Below are 24,310 nucleotides of genomic sequence, written 5' to 3'. Positions count from 1 at the left end.
TCCAAACAATTCTAAATAATATTGACTTGTTAAATTACCCATCTTGGTGATGTTGCTTATAGCCACCAATCAGATGCTGTTTAACATTCTCTAGGATGCAGTAGAGAAATGATAGACAGAATGTGATTCACCTCTTTTCATTTATAGAACCATTAGGAAATTCACATCTTTAAATAGTAATATCCTTCTCTCTTATAGTTGCCATGTAGTAATATGACTAGTTATTGCTTTTATAGTATTGTCGAATTGTACTTTCTACCTGCTGAAGACAATATCACTTATAGCACTTCCATCCATATAATAATATGCTACTGTGTTTGGTAGGATACGGCACGACTGGGCGATCATGTCAGCAGATATGTTATGGCAATGCACTGACATTATAGAATAAACTTTCATCAAAATGAATTGAATATATATTATTGTAATATATTCAATGTTTTCCAGGGAGTGCATGGAGATTCGGGTATAGTAGGAGATCGTGGACCAAAGGGTTTTCCTGGAGAAAGTGTTAAGTATCAGCCAAAATATTGTATATTTCATAGAGACCATGTTTTTATATTTGTCAGGATACTGTATTAATTCAATACTGTCCTCCTCTTAATTATCATGTTGTTCACAAATTAAAAGTAATATAAACTAGTACAATTGATTTTAACTAATTTCAGGTAGCCTTAGTGCATAGGGTTGTGAAGTCACATTTGCTAATATCTTCTAGAACGTTTACAGATAGCCATGTAGGAAGATGCTAGGGCAGTGAGGCAGGGCCAATGCAAGGCTTCTCAGCACCCTAGGCAAAATTTCAACCTACTGTCCACTACCCGACCCCCCCCCCCCCCCATACTGCCACCAAAACCCATTTTCCTACCCCTCAAGTTGTTCTTGCCTAACCTTCTGGAATGGAGGGGAGGCTCCCAAAAATCAGGTGGTCCTCCCAGCCCCCCCGGAAGTTGGGCATGTCCCCTGCTTTCCCTGGAGGCCTCCCTTTGCCACCCACAACAGAGTCCAAGGAGGAGGGGGCAGCAAAGTAGGGAAATATGCCCCAAGGGAAAGTATGGAACTGAGGTTTAGAGGTTCCACAGCCGCTACCTGCAGTAAGTACAACAAGGATCCTGATAGACATCATTGATTTTTTGATCGGTATACTTGGTGGCGCCCCCCCAGATCCCGGCGCCCTAGGCAGCTGCCTAAAGCTGCCTAATGGTAGAGCCAGCCCTGCAGTGAGGGGTGTTTCCCGTGGCCCAGGCTTGTTGTAAGGGCCCGGCAAGGTCTGCTAAAGGTACTTTTCATTTGTGTTTGACATTTATCTGTTATTTACTAACAATACTGTTTTAACACAGAAATCCGGAGATAATGGTGATATTGGAGAACGAGGACTACCAGGACCACCTGGTCGGAGGGTAAGCCTAACTACAAAATGGATACCTTGTTCTTTTCCACTGCAATTTACATTTTCAGTTTTACATTAGTCATGGGAGGACTATTTTTGAGGTACAGTGGTATAAAAAGGTATTGTTTGGTTTTGGAATGGAGAAAAGAGAAGTATCACAAGAGCAGAAAACAGTTCATGCTTTCCAGGCTACCTGTGCATCTGTAAAATGTGTCGGTTAGGAATGAATGCACCATATGTTTAAAAATGTGACAGGAATGACTACACCTATGCACCAGCTAAGTGGTCGGAAAAACATGAATGGTTAATAGCTCTTGAGGACCATGGGAAAGTAGTATCACTAGAGCTTTTCATTGGTCCTACATGAAAGAAATACAACAACAGCATTTCCTTGGTCCTAGAATACATCTAAGAAGTATAAACAGAGCTTTTCCTTGGTCCTACTGTACATCATAGAATTATCACCATAAGTATGACCATACTCTTTCCTTGGTCCTACATGAAAAATGTACAACCATAGCTTTTCCTTGATCCTACAAGAGAAGTATAAACAGAGCATTCTGTTGGTCCTACATACAAGCAATGTAACCAGAGCCTTTACTTTGGAAACCAGAACATTTTGTTGGTCATGTATTAAAGAAATGTAGTGAGAGCCTTTCCTTGGTTCGGTATGAAAGAAATATAACCCTAACTTTTCCTTGGTCTTAAATGAAAGAAGTAACACCAGATCCTTTCCTTGGTCAGGCATGAAAGGAGTATCATCAGAACCTTTCCTTGGTCAGGTATGAAAGGAATATCATCAGATCCTTTCCTTGGTTCTAAAGGAAAGAAATATAACTAGAGCCTTTCTTTGGTTAAAGAACATTTTTCAAGGAGTATACTAGAGGGAGTGGATACCTATCTATCCTTTAGTCACCACATACCTTAATACTCTTTCTTTTTACCTTCAGGGAAGAAAAGGAATAAACGGTCAAGCTGAACAGTCTGTAAGTAATATTTAAAATGTGCTCTTTTTCTTAATATTATTAATCATTAGTATTTTGTATTCTATCTACAGTATCTATGATTATGCACTCTTATTATTTATTTGCTAACTTAAACATATGTAATCCTTACATAGTATAAAGCAAAGTCTCTGAAGCGCATCTGTATGTCTGTCTGAATGCGGTAATCTCGAAAACAGGCTGACAAGGCTGCAAAGGGGGGGGTATATATATTATACATATAACAAGGCAGCACATGAGGGTTATATATTATACATATAACAGGGCTGCACATGAGGGGTATATTTAATACATATAACTGGGCTGCACAGGATGGGTATATTACACATATATCAGGGCTACACAGGAGGGGTATATCTTATACATGTAATCTGGCGACACTTGAGGGGTACATATTACACATATTACCGGGATGCACATGAGGGGTATATATTATACATATAACAGGGATGCACAGGAGGGGTATATATTATACATATAAAAGGGCTACACAGGAAGGGGTATATATATTATACATATAACAAGGATGCACAGGAGGGGTATATATTATACATATAACAGGGCTGCACAGAAGGGGTATATGTATTACACATATAACAGTGCTGCACAGGAGGGATATATATCCTTAAATAGTATAAAAGAAAGGGTACTTATGTATTATCTGGGCTCCCATGTTAAATGCACCCCATTTGTTCATACCCCTACTATCCAACTACGCATGGAGTTGATTTTATATAGTGTGGCGAGCGCAGCGAGCCACCGTGCCCGAAGCGTGGCGAGGGGATGCGGTCTCATAAGAAAAAACGGGAGCCCAGATATTACATAAGTACCAAAGAAAGTCCCCAAAATGCATCTGTCTGTATGAACGCGCTTCTCTGGAAAACAGCTGAATGAATTTTTGTGAAGTTTCCACTATTATATAGTGCAGTTCTCGAGGAAGGTTTAGGTATATCAACTATCAGTCTATCTGGTATGGAAGCCGAGCAATAATGATTTTAGTGAATCAAGTTTATTATTGACGCGTGCTGTGCACGCTATTGGCTCAGCTCGTGAAACAGTTTGCAGAGGCAGAACTCTGGGAGGCAATGGAGTCATCTGCTGCCGGGCTCCTGCTCCCAAGGGGGCACCTCTCCTCCCCTGTGAGTTTAAATTCATTAATTGAAAGCCATTAATATAGCATCTGTGGCTGAGTTCTGAAATATATGTTCTCTCGCTTTCTCTCTCTATAGATCTATATTTCATAAGATACTTTTTAATATATATTTTATATAAGATTGTGTGTGTGTGTATATGGGGGGGGGGGGGGCACCAATATACATCTTGCCTCCGGGCAACTGGGACGAACTTACGCCTCTGACAGTTTATAAAGCAGGAAGAAAAATAAAGCAGTAAATGTATCAGGTACAGAAATTTGGACAACCGGGTAATTCTATGCTTTTAAGGCTTCAAGACTTGATTGACTTATTAGGCCTATGACCCATTCCAAGAGGGACAAGATCTTCCCTACCTGGTTTTCCCTCTTAATTTATGATTACAATCACCTGTGTTGAAATTCCATTATAATAAATTAAATAGTTCAACACAGGCGATGACAATCATATATTAAGTCCATCAAATTTTGTCTCTCCTGGAATGGGTCATGCTGGGAGATATGCACATGTAATGTACCCCCCCCCCCATTACCTGGGCCCCACTGTCTTAAGGTGCCCACGCACCCCAAGCCCCAAGCCTTAATTTAACCCTGGCTCCCCAAGGCAATTGAATAATGATTTGAAATTAAAGTTTGTTGACTGTTACAAATCAGAAGGAGGCTAGATGTTGTGGTGGGGGCAGATTTTCTACTGAAATTTTGCAATTAGAGATAGAATTAACAGATGAAAGCCAAAGGAACTTCTGAAGTCAAGGCAATGTCTGGTAGACACAGAAAATGATCTGCTTGTATAACTCATCTCAAGATGAAGAATAAAGGATTTTTATCGGTTCAAGACACAAAATGAAATAACACAACGCAAATACAGTACAAACTATTTTTTAAACTAAAAGAAAGTGATAGCCTTTAAATAAACCATTCCTGGTTGGAAAACTACCTCCTAACTCTTGGGACTCTTGTCCATGTGCAAAGCTGAGTGCTCCTGTTAAGGGGTGTGTCCTCATCAAAATGGGTGCATCCTTAATGAAATGACATCACCACGTGCCTTACCCCCATTTTAATAACTATGGATGCATGCCAAGTGCTCTGTGAGCTGCTGGCATGTCACTCAGTCCCTCTGTCTGCCATGAACAGGCACTGGGCATCTGTTCACTGCTGCTCTGCTTACAGGGGGCCTTGCAACTGCTGCCCTAAAAAAACAAGTGTCCTGCAGAAATCGGGACAGTTGGAAGATATTCAACTATAATAATTGTCTATATCATATTTTGCATAGATATAAACCAATACTGTAAATCAAACCGTTCTTATAACTAAGTCACTGAATAAATCTTTGGAAGAAGGAGTAGGGAATGTGTTCATCAGTCATTCATTTGTCAGCATTAAAAGCCTGTTCTCTCACTCTTTGAATATAAAGTCCTCAATGATATAATTATATGATGGATTGTGTCCAATTTGTTGTGTTGATTGTTAAACAGATCTATGCCAAACATGATTGCAAAAATGTAATTAAGGTTTTAAACTGGAAAAGTCTGCAGATGCCATCTTTATTTGGAGGCTTGAAGCCATGCAAAGTTTTGGCTATTATTATTTAATTTAGAAATAAACATTCTTCCAAATATGTAATTTTGCACTCAGTAAGCTTTGCATGCTAAATTCCTTTCTATTTAGGTCAGGTTCACGTCCGTTTATATTATAATAGAGTGCTTTGTAAACTTTTCACATCTTGTTTAAATGATTCCAAATGTAAATTTTATATCTTCTATACTAACTATATCCTCTGTAGATGTAATCTACTGAAAATACACTGCTTCTTCAGGGGCTTCATAACTCTGTGCATCCAATCAGTAATTAGTACTAAAATGCCATGAGGCCATACCTCCCAGCATGACCCTCTACGAGAGAGACACAATGCTCTGTTCCTGGACTTCCCTGTAAATTTAGGATTGCCATCACCTGTTTTAAACATGTTAATTGAAAAATCACACTTTTTTTATGACCAACAAATATAGCACATACAAAATATCATCCAGATGTTTTCCCATTCTAACAATTACAAATTCTAACCATTCTAACAATTACAAATTGTAAATGTAATAGGGTGCAATTTTTTTACAGTTCACATCAGGCAATGCTTCTTGCGAATAGAAAACTCAAAACTGGTGTGTTTTTTATAGGGCCGGGCAGCTTAAAACCAACACCTTAAAACTCATTGATTGGACTCCAGGTTGGCTGACTTCAATTAGCTCTTGGAGAAGTCATTGGCCTAGGGGTTCACATAATTTGCCCACCCTGCACTGTGAAGGTTTACATGGTGTGTTCAATAAAAACATGAGAACGTGGTCAGAACACATTTTTGACCAATTTATGCAGAAATCCAGGTAATTCCAAAGTGTTCACATACTTTTTCTTGCAACTGTACCTGAAGAAGGATGTTTTATCCAAAATGTGTTATGAGGACGTTATCATGACACTGGGAGGTGACACTGCTGTATCCACACTGGTCTCCATACACAACATGTGTGCGGTGGTTCCGAGCTTGCTGCACTTTTTCGTTTTTTTTATGTTCATTGTTGAAATAAATCTGTTCAATATATTCATTGTTTGATACCCTTATATATAGAAACATAGAATTTGACGGCAGATAAGAACCACTTGGCCCATCTAGTCTGCCCCTTTTTTAAAACATTTTACCTCAAACCATATTTTATTTTATTTTATTTTTTTGTAAGGATATCAATATGCTTATCCCAAGCATGTTTAAATTGTACTAATGTATTTTCATCTACCACCTCTGATGGTAGGCTATTCCACTTATCTACTACTCTTTCTGTGAAGTAATTCTTCCTCAAACTTCCCCTGAATCTTCTTCCCTCTAGTTTCAGTTCATGTCCTCGTGTTCTGTTGCTCCTCTTCCTGTGAAGAATGTCTCCCACCTGTACCTTGTTAAAACCCTTGATATATTTGAAAGTTTCAATCATGTCCCCCCTTTCCCTTCTCTGCTCTAAAGTATACATATTAAGATATTTTAGTCTTTCCTGGTACATTTTGTGATGTAGGCCATGCACCATTTTAGTTGCTCTTATTTGTACAATCTCTAATGTATTTATATCCTTCTGGAGATATGGCCTCCAGAACTAAACACAATACTCTAGGAGAGGTCGAACCAATGACCTATACAGTGGCATTATTACTTCTTTCTTTCTACTGCTGATACCTCTCTCTATGCAACCAAGCATCTGACTTGCCTTCTTCATTGCTTTGTTACATTGCCTACCTGCTTTTAAGTCCCCTGAAATAGTGACACCTAGATACCTCTCTTCCTCAGTAGTTTCCATTATAGTGCCATTTATACTATATTTAGTCTTTGGATTTCTGAGACCTAAGTGCATGATTTTGCATTTTTTGGCATTAAACTGTAGTTGCCATTCTCTTGACCATTTTTCTAATCTACCTAGATCCTCAATCATTTGTTTTACCCCTCCTGGTGTGTCTACCCTGTTGCATACCTTTGTGTCATCTGCAAAAAGGCACATTTTACCCTCAATTCCATTTGCAATATCACCAATAAAGTTATTAAAAAGCACCGGTCCAAGTACAGATCCCTGGGGTACTCCACTTGTAACCTTTCCCTCCTTTGACTGTATTCCGTTTACTACAACTCTCTGTTTTCTGTCCTGCAACCACGTTCTTATCCATTCAACTATCTTAGAATCCAATCCCAAGCTTTCAAGTTTATTTAACAGTCTGCGATGTGGGACAGTATCAAAAGCATTACTAAAGTCTAGATAAGCTACATCTACAGCCCCACCTTGATCTATTACTTTAGTCACCCAGTCAAAAAAGTCAATAAGATTTGTTTGACATGATCTTCCCCCAGTAAACCCATGCTGTTTTGGATCCTGTAAATTGCTGGTTTTGAGATATTCTACAATTTCCCTACTACTGATGTAAGGCTCACTGGTCGATAGTTGCTTAGCTCTTCCTTGCTTCCACTTTTGTGCAGTGGGACTACATTCGCTGTTTTCCAGTCCTCTGGGTTTACTCCAGTAGCTAGTGACTGGTTGAATAATTCTGTTATTGGTTTTACCAGCTCCCCTTTAAGCTCCTTTAGTATCCTTGGATGTATCCCATCTGGCCCCATTGATTTATCCACTTTCAGTTTTGAGAGTTCTGTGAGGACTTTCTCCCCTGTAAATGTACTTGTCTCTCCCTCAGTTTTCTGACTATACTTGCAACTTAACTGTGGCCCCTTCCCCTCTTTTTCAGCAGTGAATACTGAGCAGAAATAATTATTAATATTATCTGCTATTACATTGTCCCCCTCAAGAAAACTTCCACTCTCTGTCTTCAGTCTAATTATTCCACTTTTTGTTTTTCTCCTTTCACTTATATACCTAAAAAAAGTTTTCCCCCCTTTACCCACTGACTGGGCCATTTTCTTTTCAGCCTGTGCTTTTGCACATCTGATTACCTTCTTAGCCTCCTTCTGTCTAACAAGATACACCTCTTTGCCCTCATTCTTCTGCGTCTGCTTAAATTTCTTAAAGGCCAACTTTTTTGCTTTCACAATACTTGCTACTTCTTTTGCAAACCACAATGGCTTTCTTTTTCTTGTGTTTTTCCTAACTCTTTTGACACAAAGTTCTGTTGCTTTTAGAATTGCACTTTTTAATTTTTCCCACTTATCCTGCACTCCTTCCAAGTTCTTCCACTCCGCCAAAGAATCCCTTACAGAGTTTCCCATCTCTACAAAATCAGCCTTCCTAAAATCTAACACCTTTGTTTTTGTGCGCGATGAGTCAGTCTCTGTCTTTATTTTGAACCATACAGCTTTATGGTCACTGGATACCAGATTTTCACCCACATTTATGTCAGATATTCTGTCACCATTTGTAAGTATTAAATCTAATATTGCGTCCTTACGAGTGGGCTTCCTCACCAATTGCTGGAGGGATGCTCCTTGCAAGGAATTCAGCATGTCCCTACTTCTGGTGGAACTTGCAACAGGCAGCTCCCAGTTTACATCAGGTAGATTAAAGTCTCCCATGATTATCACATCTCCTTTTAATGCCATTTTATTGATGTCCTGCAATAGGCTCTTGTCTAGTTCCTCTTCCTGACCTGGTGGTCTGTAGATCACCCCTATACGAAGAATCACCTTCTCCCCTGTTTTTATGGTCACCCAAAGGGCCTCCATTTTTTCTTCAATACTTTGTGTTAAGGTAGTCTTTATATATTTTTTCACATATATTGCAACCCCTCCTTCAATTTTTCCCATTCTGTCCTTCCTAAATAAAGTATATCCTGGTATAGCTATGTCCCAGTCATGATTTTCATTGCACCATGTCTCTGTAATAGCCACAATATCCAGTTCATCCCTTGTCATTATTGCAATTAGTTCTGGAATTTTATTTCCTAAGCTCCTAGCATTTTCACACATAGCTCTTAAAGTTGTGTTTGTGCTTCTCCTGCACCTATTCTTTTCAGAAAGGGGTTCATATAAAAGGTTACATCTTCCCTGTCCTTGGCATCCAATTTAATTTCCACAAAAATATGGAGGGGGGGATACCTGGGGTTCCCCTGTATTTAAGAAATCAGCACTGGGCTCTTGGCCAGTCCTGGTTCCTAATAAATGGCAGACAAAAGGACAAGGGGTCCCCCCATATATTTGAAACCAGCACCATGTTCCAACAGTCAGCAGGGTAATGCCACAGCTGGGGGACACTTTTTATACACGGCACCCCTGGGTAGTCACTGGAGAAAGCTGATTAGTCCAACATGGTGGCACCCATGTAATGTTGGAATCAGGAGCAGGCACCAACCCACCAGCAGCTAACCATGCTCTATAGTAAACTAGGAGAGTGAGTCCATTGTGTGACATGAGAAATGACTTCCCCCTATAAAATAAAGATTTTTGTTAAGTGAAGTGAATATCAAGTAACAAATTATATCATGACAGCAATTAAAAGATGAAATCAAGATATCCAGACACCACTTAACCACAATATTGAAAGTAAAGCATGAAAGGAGAACAAATCATTGCTCTTCACAAATTATCCTATCCTCCTTATAATTCTCCTTCTCTTCCCCCTCTTCATTATCTTCCCGTTCTGCATGGGCCTTCATGTGGTTACCTCCCACCTCAGGGTATCTTTGTGTCTGACATCTAGGTTAACTTGTTATTACTGTACATTGTATAAACTGAGACCAGTTGTTGTAATTATCTGTCAGAAATCCAATGAACTATTTCATTTCTCGCTGATTATTATGTTCAACAGATCTAAAAACAGTTGTTCTTGGTGATTGTCATTTGGGTTATAATCCAAAGAAAACTATTTAGAATTTCTCCCTTCAGACACCGCTTTCTGGTTCATTTATTTATTGTCTTTTACAAACAGCTCATTATCAGGCATAGTTCTCTTTATTTAATTTATAAGTTATTTCATTAAAGGATCAAAATGTGTAAGAAATTCTATTCTTTTTTCTTTGATATGTACAAGATTTCCATTGCAGATGAGATTTAATTTTGCAATGAAAATAAGCTAAAGCAGATGGTTGTGGGTTTAGAACTATGTGACCAATGGTTGTGATGATCCAATTCTGTATCTTCAAATGCAGTTCCCAGACCTGGCATGCCTGTAATAGGTGTCATTTTCCTGCAGATGTCACCTGATGCAAAGTTGGGTTGAGAGGCACACCAACAATTCTTTAACAGGGTGCTAGTAGACCATAGGCCAGCCTCTCCAGCCACTCTGATTATGTTCTACACGTGGTAGTATTACAGGCTGCAGGTCAGGCTTCCAGTTCTGCACTTTCTAGTGAACCTAGCTTCACTTTCAATAAATGCCTAGCACATTTATCTAAAGCATCATGGGCATGGAGAGAAACCAACAGAGAAGCAGGAGCATTAAGAAGAGAAGCTGTTTCGGGGGTGGGGTGTATAATGGGGAAAGGGTGTGTTTGGGTTAAGCAACACCAATACTTGTTTTTTTTTTAAATGTATTATAAGAGTGGGCTGTTTCGTATGGGCCAGTGATCTGGACTTGCCCCCACAACTACAAGTTGACAGCCAGCCCCTGCCCCCTATACTATAAGCCTGCGTCTCCTTAAATATGCAGCAGTAGTAAAATTGCATAACCACTTCAAATTCCAGAACAGAAAACATAACAATCTGGTCACCATCATGTTCTAATAATGATGAGCCTATATGTTTATATATACATGTAAAGTAATCTGCATCCGCTCGCCACGCTTCGGGCTCGGTGGCTCGCTGCGCTATCTAAAATCAACTTCACGCCGACGTGGATAGTGGGGGTATGAAAAGGTCGGAGGACGCGTACCGCCGCCCCTAGTGGGCTAGCTGCGCTCGCCACACTTCGGGTTGGCGTTGATATTGGGGGTGGCGTTGACAATGGGGGTGCATTTAACATTGTAAGCACCCATCAGGGTGCTTGTACAATTAAAAATCGAATCGCATCACATGCATCGCATGCCGCTATATTGCATGCGATGCGATTGTATAAGATGCAGTACGATCAAAATCGGAGGCGCCGTGCTAGGAAACAAGTACCCTAAGCACTCCCCTGCTGTTACTAAGCACTCCCCTGCTGTCACTAACCACTCCTCTACTGTAACTAAGCACTCCCCTGCTGTTACTAAGCACTCCCCTGCTGTCACTAAGCACTCCCCTACTGTCACTAAGCACTCCCCTGCTTTTACTAAGCACTCCCCTGCTGTTACTAAGCACTCCCCTGCTGTTACTAAGCACTCCCCTGCTGTCACTAAGCACACCCTACTGTAACTATGCACTCCCCTGCTGTTACTAAGCACTACCCTGCTGTTACTAAGCAATCACCTGCAGTTCCTAAGCACTAGTTGGCAAGGTCCCCAAACCTTTGTACATGACACATTCTCTGTTTTTATTAAATAAAAAAGCAGGCTGTTAAATTCTAGTAGTAATTGTGTACTATATATATATATAGAGATGCCAAGTATATCACATTGAAATTTATATTCTCCAGAGATTATGTTGAAGTATCTTCATTCAGAATTTCAGTTGCATATTAACACATATAGAAGATACTATTTCACGCAATTCCATGTTTTAAAATTAAATTACATTTTTATCACATTTGTCCTATCCATAGTTGCCTACCTTCCTCCATTCTGCAGAAGACTCCCTGAAATAGCAGCAATCTCCCCCTCTCCCTCATTAGTCTAGCAATCTCCCTTATTTCCCCTAGCCCACATTACACTGTTACATTTTTGGGGAAAAAACGAATGAGAGACAGATACATTTACATTGAATCATCAGCAGCACCATTTCCCAGCATTTACATTTGGATACAGATGTAGCGGGAGACATCTTTGCAGGGGAGTCGCCATCTGCCATCCCCCGCCAGCTGGGGTAGATGGTAGTGAGCTGCAGATACGAGCACCATATCCCTTGCCACAATGATCACATATTTTCTTATGCAGTACATAGAGGATGCGTAAAATGCTAGAAAATATGAGATGAAAGCACTGGTGCTCATCATTCCACAATTACTCTAGACTCAAGTAGAGATCTCCCTTGAAATTTAAATGTGTGTATGCAATATTTTACGGATATTGTGGAGTTTTGGACTCTCACTGGCATACTGACACATAGGGGCAATTCAAGTTAATGGGAGAAGCTTTTCTACATGGTTTTAGGGTTCATAACAGCAATTGAAGTAAGGAACTGTATCCTCCATGGGTTACAAGAAGAAATGAGAGAGACACCTGCTCCAAAGCCATTCTGGGGACACTTTACGTGTAATTAAAACAATCTCTCAGTGGCCCTCTGCTGCTTTAGAACACAAGTGTCATTTTATAAACTCATGTTATCAAAATAAATGTTCAATAAATGAGTCATTTTTCATGTTTTTGCTCTACAGCCTTGTGAACTTATTGATTTGATCCAAAAGACATGTCGTAAGTGCAATACTTTTGCTCTTCTTGTGTTGCCATAGTAATGTGTTTCTGCTCTCAGGGCTTATCTAGCCATTAATCAGTCCTAATGGAGCCCACACACGCAACGATCCCAGCGTGCGTTGTGGGCTTAACTAGCACACATAGCATCGCATCGTATGCCTTGTGCATACGATGTGCATGCGATGCGATGCTATGCTAGAAAAGGCTAGTACAAAAAGTATGTGCAGCACATACTTTTTGTACTGTACGATGAGGTGCCGCGGGAGCGCGCACCCCATCGTACAGCATCGCACCGCCGGCATTGGTGCGTGTGTGGGCTCCTTTAGCATGATTGCAGCAGTGTCAGTCATGTATTACTTGATTCTAAAATATATATACTAACCAAATTTACCTAGTTCCAATCTAAGTGTATATCCTACCTCATTATGGCCCTTATTCTGATCGGTGCGGCCCGATCAGAATATGTGGCCACGACCGTGCAGGCGAATCCCCGCCTTCCATACGGATCGCCACCTCCGTCCGTACGCGGATATGTGGCGATCCGCATGAAAGTGGATGGGGATACGCCTCCTCCGTCTTGGGAGCAGCCCCTGCATTCGATGGTGGCCGAACATCGAATGCAGGGCCGCACGCTCCACTAGGTCCCGCCACCCAAGACCACACGGACACTTGTCCGTGTGAAATCATGTATGGGGGCGGGCAGCTGACATCCGGCGATGTCAGATGCCCGCCCCCTACACACGCTTCACGGCTTCATTACCATGCATACGCCCCGCGTTTGCATGGGAACGCCCATGAAACGCGGGGCGTATGCATAGGGTAATGAGGCTAAGTAGCCCCTCACGCCCCTCTACGCCCCCTGTGTGGCGTGTAAAGAATACGTGCGGCGAAATCGCCTGCACATGCGCAGAGTGACCTCTGCACATGCGCAGACGATAACCATCGGCGGGACGACCGCATGCGGAGAAATCCGCACCGATCAGAATAAGGCCCTATGTTACGATCATATTGGAGAATCAGAGTGCTACTCTTTTGACCCCTGAAAATCAGAAATGTGCCATTAAAATCAGAAATGCAAAGTATAGTATTCTTGATTTCAGTCATCATTCATTACCAGCAAGTGTTGTAAAAAAAAAAAGTGTCAGTAAACATCATTGTTATGACATTGATGATTGCATGCTTATGGCACTGACAATATTCCTGTACAGTATCTAGTTTTTTTCGTGTGTGTGTGCGCGTGTGTGTGTGTGTGTGTGTGTGTGTGTGCGCGCGCGCGCGTGTGTGTGTGTGTGTGTGTGTGTGTATATATATATATATGAAACGTCGATAGCACCATGTTTGCACAATAAATGTTTTGCATCATTTGAAATATCCTTGGAGTGACAGCCTGTGTTCCTGCTAGGAACCCCCTGCCAGCTATAGCTATATATATATATATATATATATATATATATATATATATATATATATATATATACATGTATATATACCCAATAATCCCAAAGAAGGGCAAAAAACAGCTCATGATTTTAATCCAATTTTAATCCATATAGGAACAGCCTGCCAACGTTTCGGAAGGGGGAACTGGGACCGTTCCCAGTTCCCCCTTCCTGTGTTTGGATTGCTGTAATTTTGGATTATTGCCACTGCCTTGATAAAGGTCTATGCTGGGACCAAAACGTCGGAAGGCTGCTCCTATTTGGATTAAAGCTCTGGACTTTCACTTTTGACACTATCTGCTAAAGACTGGTGAGTGCTGTTTTTTCCTTTATTTGGGATTATTGGGTATGTGATTAGGAGTGCTTATTGCAGTACTCTTTAAATGGCACACCAGCGGACGCCTGTATTAAGGGTGAGAGTGCAGGGCTTTGGTATATATATATATATATATATATATGTGGGGGGGGGGATGGCGGCAGGGACAGCCCGTGTTGCTTATACTATGCACATGGAATAAACACGTTTTTTCTTCACCTTACCTGCGTCTGAGTGCTGGTCTTTATCCTTCCACGGGGGGGGGGGGGGGGGGGTGGTGTGTAAGTGTACTGCATTTCATTATATGACCTGGCACCGACGAATGCTACATCACTGGAGTGCCGTCCTGCTACCCATTTATCTATATATATATATATATATATATATATATGTGGGGGGGGATGGCGGCACTCGTATAGAAAAACACACCAGCCATGGGTTTTAAAGCCAACGTTTCAGAGCCGAGTGGCCCCTTTATCAAAGGATTTTTCCCTGCACCATGATAAAGGGGCCACTCGGCTCTGAAACGTTGGCTTTAAAACCCATGCCTGGTGTATTTTTCTATACGAGTGCCACCATCCCTCGCACTTCTACAATATGACAGTACTCCTCTAAATTGGAGGGCACCGTCCTATTTAAGTTGTATAAGTGCTTTTTTTCCCTTCAGTATATACATATACACACACACAAACACAGATGTCACAGTGTCCACTTTTGGGCTGCATGCCGCGGCATAGCATATGGTAGCAGGGACCACACATCCCCATGCTCCCTCTACCCATGTGCTATGAATGGGGAAGTGCCTGCTGCAGGAGACTGTATCAACAATGTACAAAGAAACATTTGTGTGTATAAAATACTCAGTGTGTCCATTATACTACACCTTTCTAATATAGGCCAGTCTTGCCTTATAAAAACAGGCTGACTCGCACAAACTCCTGCACCTGTGACAGCTTGCATTATATTTAGCCCCATATGTTTTAATCCTTAATATTAATACACATCTGTTTCTTTTTCAGCATGTTGTCAAGGTAAGAAACTTAAACTCAACTTGTTAAAGCAATACAACTGAAGTGCAATGTATTTAGACCATAATAATGAAGATGCCTTCCTAGACATTAAAATTGTAAATAATTCAATACAGTAGTTGGTTTCCATGCATAAGACACCTGGAAGTAGTAAGCTGCTGGTATTGTTCAGTGCAACTGCACATTTAAAGGACTTTTTGATACTTGATATGTTATGAACACAAGCAACTGAAGCTGTTGCTTTTAACACACAACGGGGCAGATGTATCATTAAGCTTGTTACGTTTGTGAAATAACGAGTCCCGCTTCTCCTGCATAACGAGGAGAAGCAGGCACTCATTATGGGGAGATGTATTAACATCCCCCAAGCCGATAAGGAGAGCCGTTATGCCCAGTTATGCCCAGCGTTAACGGCTCTCCTTATCGGCTCCCTCGCCGCCCCGCACATGCGCACTCCCCGTCGCCCCCCCTGCCCGGCTTACTGGGCATGCGCGAGATCTCGCAAAAACCGCGAGATCTCCAGCGCAGCCCAAGCCAGACGCAGGGCTAGCATTGTCCCCATAGTGGGGGATAGGACAACGCTAGCCCTAAACTGGCGAAGCGGCCGGGGTGAATTAACGCCTTGAAGGCTGTTAATACCTCGCCCCGGCCGTTAATCCCTGGGGGGGATTGCAGGGACAGCCCCGCCGAGCGTAACTCGTTAGGTGCGCTAGTAATACATTAGGGACAGACGTAATCCCCCCCAGTTAACCAGCGTTAAGTGCATTTTTGCACTTAACGCTGGTTAATACATCTGCCCCATTATTTGCAAATAAGGTTCCTCTCAAAAATCACTGGAAACATAGGGTTTTCAGTATTAAGGTACATACACACGGTGCGATTTTTGCTATATACGATTTTGACTAAGGAGGATTTTGACTTTACTATACTATAGATCACAGGTTTTCAAACTCGGTCCTCAGGACCCCACACAGTGCATGTTTTGCAGGCCTCCTCACAGAATCGCAAGTGAAATAATTACCTCCACCTGTGGATCTTTTAAAATGTGTCAATGAGTATTGAATGCACCTGTGCACCTGCCAGGTGACCTGGAAAACGTGAACTGTGTGGGGTCCTGAAGACCGAGTTTGAGAACCCCTGCTATAGATTGTACACTTTCTAGTCAAAATTGTGCCGTTTGCAAAGTCTGTTTTTTCTTGCGATACCGATCCCCACGGCGACGCGCATTGGCTTTCTTTCCATGGTGCAATATGTACTATATTTTTTACCAATATGGACTATATAGTCTATCAGCAGCTGTTATCACACCGCATGTATGCCCCATAATTGTTATTACTATGTGGATGAAACAGTGAATTGTTTGACCAATTTAACATACAAAAAATTGATAATACAACCACAGATATCGGTGTACATACTTAATCATCCACAATGACGTTTGGACTCCCTGTTTCTTCCTCTGTTATGCTGTTGCCAAGAGCATGGAAGAGGGAGTCAGGGAGAGGCTGTTACATAGCTAACATCAATTGCATCCCAAATCGCAGGCATAAAACGTATTTGCTAACAAACTCCAGCAATTGTATAATTGCTGGATTTCGACATTGTGGATCTAAACTTTTTTTTATATTTTTTTTATTACACTTTTGTTATTCGATTTCAATACAAGTAAAAAAAAATCTCCAATACATACTGTAGCTCCTAGCTTGCCAGAATGTCCTTTTAATCCAGGACACCTATGATGATTCTGTGGCTGGCTAAATTCAAGCTTTAATTTCAACTGGTTTTATTCAGTTGCAGAACCTGTGCAAATCATGAATGTCAAAGACTAAAGGGATGCCTATAATAAATAATACATCACATATTACAGCCCATACACTTAAATAGCATCAGCATTGTGCTTTGCCGTTGGTACAACAGTAATAAAACAAGACTTAAGCAGTCACATGACACATCAGGAAAGAGTGATCTTAATCTGTTCGGGAATTACCAGAGCTACTTCCCTTCCCCAGCAGTCTACAGTATTTACAAAAACTGTTCCCCAGATGTTGCCCACTACCAGTCGTGGAGGTATTCAGCACTAAGGGGTAAATTTACAAAAGGTCTGATTTATAGAACAAATCAGATTTACTTAGCATTTATCTAGCTCCTTTAAGAATCTGATTGGTTGATATGGGAAACATGTCAACTTCTATAATAGCCACACTCTAGTAAATATGCCCGTAATTCTTTTACTTACTGAGACATTAAGAGACAAAAGGAAATATCAATTTATATGAGCTTATATCATAGTATAAATCTGGGTCCCAGGGTGATTAGAGCTGAAAAGGCGGGTTGTCAGTGTAAGACTTACCATACTGTATATAAGTATGGTACCCCATGTAATGCCCATTAATTATTAGAATATTATTCTATTAATAGTAGAACTTGATTTTTGGTCGCCCAATTTTGGTTTTAAAGTTTTACAAGTGCAACCCCTAAACAACTGTGTTTACTGTGTTCTACCTGGGTGTCATTGTTAGCATTCCCAAGTCCTATTTATAGGGGGTGCTAGCTGGAATACACTGACTAATAAACAATAAGGACTATTATAGGGGTTCCTGAATGTTTCTTGAACAGCAATCAAACCGTACAAATATTCCCCAGTGCCGTTAATTTGTGTACATGTAAAGTCGTACACATTTTTTGCATCTTTTAATGAGTTTCAGTTGTTTTTCAGACATTCATGGAACAGGGCAAAAACGGAAAGTTTTTTTTTAGAATTGATCAAATTAAATTCACAAACAAAAACAGCAATATATGTAACATTAGCCATTGTCAATGTTAGCTCAGTTTCTGTGCTGTATTTTAGAAGAAACAATTGAAATCACCCACTACCCTTGATCTTTTTCAGAAAAACCTGCCTGTCCTGCGTATCCAACAGACTTAGTGTTTGCGCTAGATATGACTAGTGATGTGACGCAAGGAGTCTACTCGAAGATGATAGGCATTGTCACATTTATTTTAGAAAACATTACAGTAAGGCAGAGCAACTGTCCTGTTGGGGCAAGAGTTGCTGTGGTCTCCTACAATAAACATACCAAGTATCTGTTGCGGTTTTCTGACTTTCAAAGTAAGGACAAACTGCTGAAGGCTGTGAAGAGCATACCTTTGGTGAGGTCCAAAACAAGTCGTGATATTGGGGGCTGCATGAGGTTTGTAGCCAGGAATATCTTCAAGAGATCTCTCCAAGGACCCACAGTAAGAAGAATTGCAGTTTTCTTCAGCAATGGTCAATCTAATGATACTGTTTCTATCAACACGGCAGTAATGGAATACAGCGCTCTTGGGATAATACCAGCAGTTATTGAATTCACTCCTTCACCTGCAATCAAACAGGCCTTTTCAGTAAGAGATTATCTATTATCTTTTGCATTTACAGTACCTTAAAGTTAACAGTATCTTCTATTTATGGTGTCAGTGTAATAAAACAGCTGTTGGAATCAAAGCTCACTATTCTGAATGCATATAGATTTCATTGCTATTGCTATTCTAAATGCATCTATGCTAAACAGAGATGTCTAACAGAAAAAGTAGATTGTTCTCTTAATCCTTACTATGGTGCACAATTCACTGCAACAAACTCTGCTCCATCTGTATTTTAGCGAAAGGGCTGTAAAATGTTAGATTTAGGCAGCAGGGTATGAGGGTTAGGGTAAGTCACTAGTAGAGAGGGTTCAGGTTAGGCTGCAGGGAGAGAGGGTTAGGGGGTAGGGGTAAGATAAGTATATTTTTCCCCTGTTGGGATTCCCTCCTTCAGGATGCCGGTGACGGTATTCTGGTTGCTAGAATCTCCACTGCCGGTCAGCCATATCTATTTCTTTTGGGTGAATTAAAAACTGAAACTGGATGGACCTCTGCACACGGATCGGACAGGCTCCATTAATTAAACTGCCATTCTGGAGATTTTAGTGTCCCATCCGGGGGGGTATCTGTAGGGGAAATGTCATGTCCGGGGGTGACTATGACAGCCGTCACCCATATAGCCCATACCGTTCCGGTTTTTCCTACATCCCTGGACCATACAGGGAGGCTGTAATCTCTCCTGCCTCATCTCTCTGTTGACTGGTCTCACAGGCATCACATCCGGATGGGTCACCACGTGGACCACACACTACAAGCTCCAGAATAGCACATTTGATAACTGGAGCCAGTCCGGTACGGCGTTCCGGAGTCCGGTTCCGGTTTTTACTTCTTATTTTATTTCTTATTTTCTGTGAATTTAAATATCTTGTCTAATACATGTATCATCTACATGTGAAATAAAGAAATTAAAATAAAACACTATAAGTATTCCAATACTCTACTACGTGCTAGATTTAGTACAGATATATAAATTGACAATGAAAAAACTGTACAGATGGTAGCCTAATCACTAAATTCCCCGAAAGCTCTGGAATTAACACAGAAATGTTTTGTATTGGTTTGTTGATTGAGGACCAGACCATATGTTTTATACCAATACAGGAAGAAACCAATAAAAGTGCATAGATTGGATGAACAACGTCTCTTTATAGTATTTCTTCTTATGGACATTGTTATTTAAAATCTATGACTTAAATTGATTGTCATAAGGCGCCATATCACTATTGTGCTATGCTATAAGTATGTCTAACAATTAATTTTAGGGATTTTAACTCCAGTCTCCTTTCATTGCAAAAACCATGCCAATTTGAGTGGTATATTATTTCTTGTTCAATGTTTTGTTTTTGTTATAGACAAAACAGTGAAAATCCAACTGCACTTAGTAAAATAATCTGAACCATGTTTAAGTCACTGATATCCCTTTCACATCGCACAAATAACTCAGGTTATTGCCAAGTTGACCCAGGTCGATGTGTGGTGTGAAAGCCACTAGCAAAATATCCCGGGTCGACGAACCTGGCAATTTGACCCAGGTTATAAGAATGGTTAAACTTGGGTTGCCCTGTGTACACTGGGCGAATCCAGGTGTAGTGTGAAAGGGTTGGATCTGGGTCAGACAAATGATCAAGGTCCCAAGTCCAACCTGGCTTTGCGATGTGAAAGCACTATGACAGTCATACAAAACTTACATCTATATTGTTTTCCTTATAATGTTAAGATAGCCAATAAGCGCTGTAATCCTGCCACTATGCTTTACCTTACAATGTGGTGTAGGGATGAGGTGCATATAAGAATAAGAGTGTGACAATTCCAGCAGGCATTGCAAACAGCCGTCATCGCAATAATTCAGATGGTTTATTAAGTACTCCAGTAATCAGTTGAAGACAATATACCACTTGGTTTTAAAACAAAGATCTACTGTATATTGCATGATCCTATATCATTATCATGCAGTATAGGGACCTCCGGTATCAGAGAAGCCTTGTCGAGGACTGGAGGCTTATCATATTTTTTGCTAAATATTTGTAACTAAGGGGCAGATTTAATAAGCTCAGTGAAGTGATAAAGTGTCTGTTTCTTTATCACCAGCCAATCAGCTCCTAACTGTGAAGTTACAGGCTTGGTTTGAAAAATGACAGGTAGGAGCCGATTGGCCGGTGATAAAAAACAGACACTTTATCACTTCACCGAGCTTAATAAATCTACCCCTAAGATCTCTGAATTACCTCTATAATGTTAGTTTTTCAAATATTATTACTAATGCCCTTTGGTGTGCTGGGGGTTAAATGCCGTCACTTTCAGCACACAAGGGGCATTGCTAATTTGATTGAGCAGCTCTCACCCTGTTTTTATGATCCTGGACCACAACAGGACACATAGCTAGGAAATTAGATAATTTACCTACTGTATGACTGACCTAAAACAGTTTATAAATTAATTTGTGAATGTGCAATACAATATTTTATCCTTAACAAATTATCTTTTTAATGGTTTATTTTAACAGATGGACGAGACAGGGACATTTCAGTCGATAGACATTTCTAGAAATGCGGATTTCAAACCATTAATAAATATACTGAAGGCATGCACCCTGTGTTATGGTAAGAAGAACTGATCTCACTTATGCACCCACATGCTAAATAATATAAATAATACGATTTTGTGTTGTACATGAGTAACACAGTATATTAGACAAAAGAGCTAGATTAATACACAGAATCACAAAACAGACCCAATCTGGTTTTTGTATCTGGAAAATTGCTGTGTATTTTATACTTTATTAGAAGCAGCATATCCTACACCAGGGGTTCTCAAACTATTTGCTCTGGGACCCCGGCAGACAGTAAATAATATTACAGGACCCCAGCAAGTTACCACAGAATGGCCGCTACATGTGTGGTCAGTGAAGTGAAGTGACCACTATTGTGACAGGGAGGCAGTGAATAATGAGGCGATGGAAAAGGGTGACAGTGGGATGGAAGAGGGAAGCAGAGGGTGTCTACTTAATGAGTTATCCCCTGCCCCCCTCAACAAACACAGTAGTCTGATGGTCAGCAACATGGAGTCGTGACCCCGGAGGTGGTAGGGACCCACTTTGGGGTCAGGACCCACAGTTTGAGAACCACTATCCTACACCTTAGATTTTACTAGAGCTGGATTAAGGCTTTGGCAGGCCTGGGGTACTTAAGACAAGGGGGCCCTAGAAATTTTATATATAATTTTATATATATATATATATATATATATATATATATATATATATATATATATATATATATATATTGGGAAAAACGGGTGGTACAAGCGCCAAGTGAATTCTCCCAATCAAGAATAGTTCTGTCCTCTTGATCACAAGATGTGTAAGTTCTCCCCCATATACACCAATCCTCTCTTTCTTCTAAGAGTGGCAGCTCCTCTCCTAATGGTTCCTGTTCCAAGGAACCTTTGTACAGAAATCTAGGAAAAAGAGGTGAGAAGGGCACCTTCTGGTGTAGTAGGTTTAGGTTTAATGTAGATCCCTTCACCTTCACCAAAAGTGTACAAGTGTACCGTTGTTAGTGGATTCCAACCACTTTCAATGAGCGTGTTTACAGGTATATAGCATCCAGGACTTGGGTATCTCTTATCCCCACGATCTCTGGTTTTGCCTCGGTGCCCGCGTGTTTTATCCGGCTACACGGTTTGTACCACATAACACGACCCGCTCCTGGAGATACACAATGCTTCATTCTATTCTCATTGCTATATATACAAGCGAGGATGGGAATGCACTCCTCACACCAAACAGCTTGCCCGGTGCCTTCCCTGGATACTCCTGGCATGGAGACCAAATGTAGGACGATGCGTGGGCGGCACTCGGAAGAAACAAATCACACTCGAAGCGGGTGTATCATCAACGTTTCGAGACTCTTTATTTAATGTCTCGTCATCGAGACATTAAATAAAGAGTCTCGAAACGTTGATGATACACCCGCTTCGAGTGTGATTTGTTTCTTCCGAGTGCCGCCCACGCATCGTCATATATATATATATATATATATATATATATATATATATATATATATATATGTACAATATGCATATAGACGGCACTATTCAAATGTAAAACAACTTGTACCCGGTGCCCACAAGTCCACAAGCCTCCAGGCTTAAGGACACTATACAATACCAATGACAGTGTCACTCGGGTCAGCAAATAAAGCAATGGAGACAGAAGTCTTAGCAACTTTTCATTTTCTATGCGAAAATTTCATCCTGTACTTTATTTGCTGACCCGAGTGACACTGTCATTGGTATTGTGTATATATATATATATATATATATATATATGTATGAAAAAAAGAACTTAGGTGTGAACAGCGCTTTGGAGAAATATAAGTTCCAAAGTTGGTCCAGCAATATAAATGTTCCTATGCAGAGACAAAAAAGTTCACCAAAGTCCAGAATGAGACTGCTTCAAAGCACACAATGCATTCGGGGAAGAGGATGATCAAAATCTAGAAAATACAAAGAACATAGGGGTGCTCCATGGTGCATATAAACGACATATTTAATGCAGAGACGATATCACTCTGACGAAGTCCGTGTGACGAAATGCGTTAGAGCGTGGCTTCAGATACCCGACTGTTTCCCGGTGTCATCCCTGGCCCGCGTCCTCCATACCTTCCGAGGCTGAGATTCCAGAGCGCAAGCCAGCGTCTGTGGTTCCCGGAGATTAGGCATCTGTGGAGTGTACAGTGGAGCAGTGTGCCCCGGGTATTGTACTTGTCATGTGGTAACCAGCCCACAGTGTATGTTTTATCGGTACGAGCAATTGCTTTTACTTTTTTATTGGAGTGATATAGTCTATGCATTAAATATGTCGTTTATATGCACCATGGAGCGCCCCTTTGTTCTTTTTATTATATATATATATATATATATATATATATATATATAATAACTCCAATAGACCGGCACACTCACTGCTCCCACGCTGTTGTATACTTTGCTGGGTGCCCGCACTAAAGCGATTAACACAAACACTGGTAGGTGGTGCAGCACTCCCCGCAATTCATGACAGTAAACGGGTTTTGGTAAGCAACGTTTCAATGCCTTTTATTAGGCATTTTCATCAGGCTGATGAAAATGCCTAATAAAAGGCATTGAAACGTTGCTTACCAAAACCCGTTTACTGTCATGAATTGCGGGGAGTGCTGCACCACCTACCAGTGTTTATATATATATGTATATAAAAATATATTGCTCGCCACATGAGACTAATGTGGAGCATCCAGACCAGGTTTGGGAGCAGTAGCAGGAGCCAGGTGTGTAATCAGCAGCACCTGTGATTTCCTGATATAAGTGTTTCCAGGGCAGAGTGCAAATGCTCTTGATTTTGGATTAGCCGCCCAAGCAATAGGCCGGGGTTTGGTCTATGGTAGGGACCACTAGAGCATTTGCAAAAAAAAATGACAAAATCATGCAGATTCCCCACATTATAATTGCAAAGACTTTATTGCTAAATTTGGTTAGGCCACAGTATAAAGGCAAGATGATGTCTGCAGAGGTATGTGTGTATTTTAAACACAAGCAAAAGGCTGCTTAAGTTCATGTTGATATTCTCGCTAACACTCATTACTGACAT

General features: G+C 40.8%; 1 protein-coding gene across 1 annotated transcript in view; it reads left to right on the top strand.

Moving 5' to 3' along the window:
• The window catches only part of COL6A6 (collagen type VI alpha 6 chain), a 180,645-nt gene that overhangs the window by 149,451 nt on the left and 6,884 nt on the right, over positions 1 to 24,310 (top strand). The window contains exons 31-37 of the mRNA XM_083188611.1: positions 448 to 510; positions 1,341 to 1,400; positions 2,341 to 2,376; positions 12,463 to 12,499; positions 15,274 to 15,285; positions 18,173 to 18,666; positions 21,188 to 21,284. Of these exons, the coding sequence (XP_083044737.1) occupies positions 448 to 510; positions 1,341 to 1,400; positions 2,341 to 2,376; positions 12,463 to 12,499; positions 15,274 to 15,285; positions 18,173 to 18,666; positions 21,188 to 21,284 (799 nt within the window). The remainder of the gene's footprint in view (positions 1 to 447; positions 511 to 1,340; positions 1,401 to 2,340; positions 2,377 to 12,462; positions 12,500 to 15,273; positions 15,286 to 18,172; positions 18,667 to 21,187; positions 21,285 to 24,310) is intronic.

This window comes from Crinia signifera, chromosome 5 (genome assembly GCF_055691185.1).
Source record: "Crinia signifera chromosome 5, ASM5569118v1, whole genome shotgun sequence".
NCBI lineage: Eukaryota > Metazoa > Chordata > Amphibia > Anura > Myobatrachidae > Crinia > Crinia signifera.
The sequence above is the reverse complement of the archived record's forward strand: the minus strand, read 5'-3'. Positions and strand labels throughout refer to the sequence as shown.